General features: G+C 52.8%; 1 protein-coding gene across 1 annotated transcript in view; it reads left to right on the forward strand.

Annotated features, from left to right (window-relative positions):
- Window positions 1–1,335: 1,335 nt before the first annotated feature.
- The window catches only part of KIF13B (kinesin family member 13B), a 163,048-nt gene continuing 160,903 nt past the window's right edge, over window positions 1,336–3,480 (forward strand). Inside the window, exon 1 of the mRNA XM_009895457.1 lies at window positions 1,336–1,573. Within this exon, the coding sequence (XP_009893759.1) occupies window positions 1,336–1,573 (238 nt within the window). The remainder of the gene's footprint in view (window positions 1,574–3,480) is intronic.

The following is a 3,480-nucleotide window of genomic DNA, read 5'->3' on the forward strand; positions in this document are numbered from 1 at the left end:
GCTGAGGGATGGAGGAGGAGGTGGCACGACTTTATTCCGAGCACGTCAGCTTCCCCACCACCACCCTCCTCGGCTCCCTGTCCCCTCCTTCCTCCCTCCACCCGCAGTCCCATGTAAACATAACGGCTTGAAAACTCCCAGGCTCCGCCCCCCCTTGGAGTATGGGGGAGGGAATTAAGCAGATTGTGCGAATGGTTGATCAACACAGAGATGCCCCCAAATAACCTTCAGGCGTCTGGCCTCAAGGTCGCGCGCTGGAAGGGGCCGGCGAGGCCGGGGAGAGGGACCCTTGGGTACCCACGATGTGGGGAGAGAGAAAGGATGGACGGAGCGGCGAAGCAGGGCGCGCAGATCCTTCCTTCTGCGATTTTATACCATTTTTATTTCTCCACACCCACCCCCTGACCGATTCGCTCGCCACTGCAGCGCTGGTTTGACTTGAGATGCTCTGGCGGGGAGGCAGAAAGGAAGATGTGGGAAATTCCTCTATTTCCCTCAATTCCTGGCTCTCCGTCGAGTCCCAGCCCCGTCCAGCTCTGCTATTCACCCGGTCCCACGAAGGATGATGGTCTCCATGCAGAAAGGTCTTATCCTCCACGTCCCCGCAGCATCCAGCAACCTTTTTGTGGTTTATTTTTACGCCGCGTGCCTCCTTGAACCACAAGCGTAACATCTCCTAGCAGCAGCAGTCAAAGTGGGCATTTTATTGGGAAATCTAATCAGGATTCGAGGGGAAAATCCTTTCTTAATGTCTTAGCTAAGCAACGAGCTCAATTAAATTGCTTAGACTATAAAAAGGATCAAGAGCCCCATATTTTTTTTCCCCTCTGCTCTTCCTGGACAGCACCGTCACCTCTGCACACCACTCCACTGTCTTCAAAGCCCAAACAAGCCTCAATGACACAGGACTCACATGTCATTCCCCAACACCACCCTCCCCCTTCCCCACCTCCCCCCAGCAACAGAGTCACAAATCATCTCAAACGCTCTAAATTTAGACCGCCGGCCAGCGAGACCACAAACAGGGATTTCGGTGACATCACTGCTGGAAATTAAGGGGTCAAATAAGGAACAGTGCCCTGCGGAGCCGGGACGAGGAATGGGGACGGTGCTTTAATGATGCTCCAACACACCGGGGCCATCCCCTTTCTCCTATTAAGACATCTCAAAGCAGCCCCTCAAAATATAGTTTTTCCCATCACCCAAAATGCCCAGAATTGGACCTGTAATTAGATTAATTCCAATCAGGAGTCATGCTTAAGGACTGTGGGGACCCAATGGATCATCACTGCCGAGATGCTCGATGTGACTGGGTGTGCTCCAAGCCCGTGGGCGATGACCAACCAAAGGAGCAAAGCCGATGAGCTTTGCCCGGCGCAGAGGCTGGGAGGAGAGGCGACTCGCATCTCCTGCCATCCTGGAGCTGGAAGGTGTGTCCAGCCCTTCGTGTACCCGGCTGGTGATGATGGAGGATACGCCGTTACCACGGCACTCGCACAGTTGTGCGTCCATATGGGTCCCAAGTCGTGCTGCGATTACGGGGCGGTGATGCTACTATGGTACCTCAGTACCTGTAGCGCTTTTGGCGTGCTTTGCTCTGCCACCAAGGCTCAGAGCCAAAAAAAACCACACAGTAAGGGCTGAATCCCCCGGTGGGAACGGGGCTGCTCTGAAGCCAGAGGTCCCATACACCAGGGGATGAGTAAAGAAGAGGGATTCCCACGGCTCCTATTGCGCCGCAGCTGGAGGGGCAGATCCTGACCTCCTCAACAAGATCAGATGGGTTGGAGGGCAAGAGCTTGGTAAGAGGAGCTCAAGAGGCGCAGAGCGTTCAGAAATTATCTGGACCCTCAACCAAAGGTTTAGTGGTGACATGATACCCGGTGAAATCACAGTTCTTAAATCGTTACCGATGCCAGGAAAGATTTGAATGATATCACCCACTCTTGTGAACCTATCCATCGTGATACATAAGCACACCCATACTGGCCCCAGAAACCCTCATCCCTAAAATGTCCATCATATCGTTCAGTGGAAACATCCTGATTTTAGGACATGAGCCTGTTCCAGCACTAAAAGCCACGTTAGCAGGAGCCCAGATCTTCCCCACCCTACAGCAAGGACATGGTGTTTTCAATTTGCCCAGAGAAGCTGTGGCTGCCCCATCCCTGAAGGTGTTCAAGGCCAGGTTGGACGGGGATTGGAGCAACCTGGGCTGGTGGGAGGTGTCCCTGCCCAGGGCAGGGGGATGGAACTAAATGATCTTTAAGGTCCCTTCCAACTCTAACCATTCTATAATTCTAAGTGAGAAGAGTCTTTCTCTGGGTGTTTTGGGACCATTTCAACCAAAGTGCCGGAGAGTGAGAGGATACAATGCCCCAGTGGTTGGTCGCTGGAGGTGGCCAGCAGCACAACCTCTCCCCATACCCAAGGCAAGCTCTGAGCAGCCTAGCTAGAGGATTCATCCTCCACTTGCTGTCTGTCTTCCAAGAATATTCAGGGAGATGGGGACAGGCTGGAGGCTCAGTGGAGGACGCTCCTCCTATCCCTTGAGGTATTTTAAAGAGGGTCTGGTCCTCAGCAAGTGTTTTCCAGGTGTCCCAACGTCTCTTCAGCAGCCAAATCTCAGCTGCCCAAACATCCTTTTGTGCCCGTGAATCACATCGTGTGAATGTACCTCACTGATGGACAGCCATCCCTCGTCTCCAAGACAAACCACCCTCTGGAGACGCCCGTCTCTCTGCCCATTTGGGCAGCGGTCCAGCAGGCCAGTGGAGACTATGCACGTGCCTTTCAGATGGCTGAAATGGAGAGAGATGTTCTCCCGCCCACTCTATGAATATGAAAACGGTTTGGGCAAGCGATAGAGGCCAAGGGGTCCAGCACTGCCAAGCGAGATGCTCCGGGCAGATTACTGCTGGGGGAGGCCATAACTTCTTGTAAAGTCTGGTCACATCCAAGGGAGGCTGAGATGATGTTTTTTGAGACCTGCTGCTCACAGCACCTACATCCTTTGGTGGTCGGTGACCCTTCGCTACCCTCCCAGTTGTGCTGTGGGTTTTGGGCAGCACAAAAAGTCTGGAAAACACCGGCTTTGCCCTTTGCGTTTCATGTTTACCTTGCCCCGCTGGTGACAAATGAAAAATAAACCAATGAACCAATCTCCCCTTCAGCATCATTTCACAGGCACAAAATATGACATGGTGGGAGAGAGGGAGGAGGATGGGGATGGAGAGACAGCAGCCATCAACGCCTAAATCTGATACAAATCGCTTTGGCCATGGCAGCCTACGAGGATTTCTCCGTTGCCAATAGACACAGTGGCAATTTTATGAATGTTTGCTTATTTGGACGGAGACTTTTTATTTTAAACCAAGATGGGCTGAAGTGTTTCCATGTGGCACCAGCTGCAGAGATGAGCTAATGCAGAGCTCAGGCATTTCCCTGCTAACACGGGTCTTCCTCTGCAGTCATAGACGC

Source organism: Charadrius vociferus, unplaced genomic scaffold (genome assembly GCF_000708025.1).
Source record: "Charadrius vociferus isolate BGI_N301 unplaced genomic scaffold, ASM70802v2 scaffold41, whole genome shotgun sequence".
NCBI lineage: Eukaryota > Metazoa > Chordata > Aves > Charadriiformes > Charadriidae > Charadrius > Charadrius vociferus.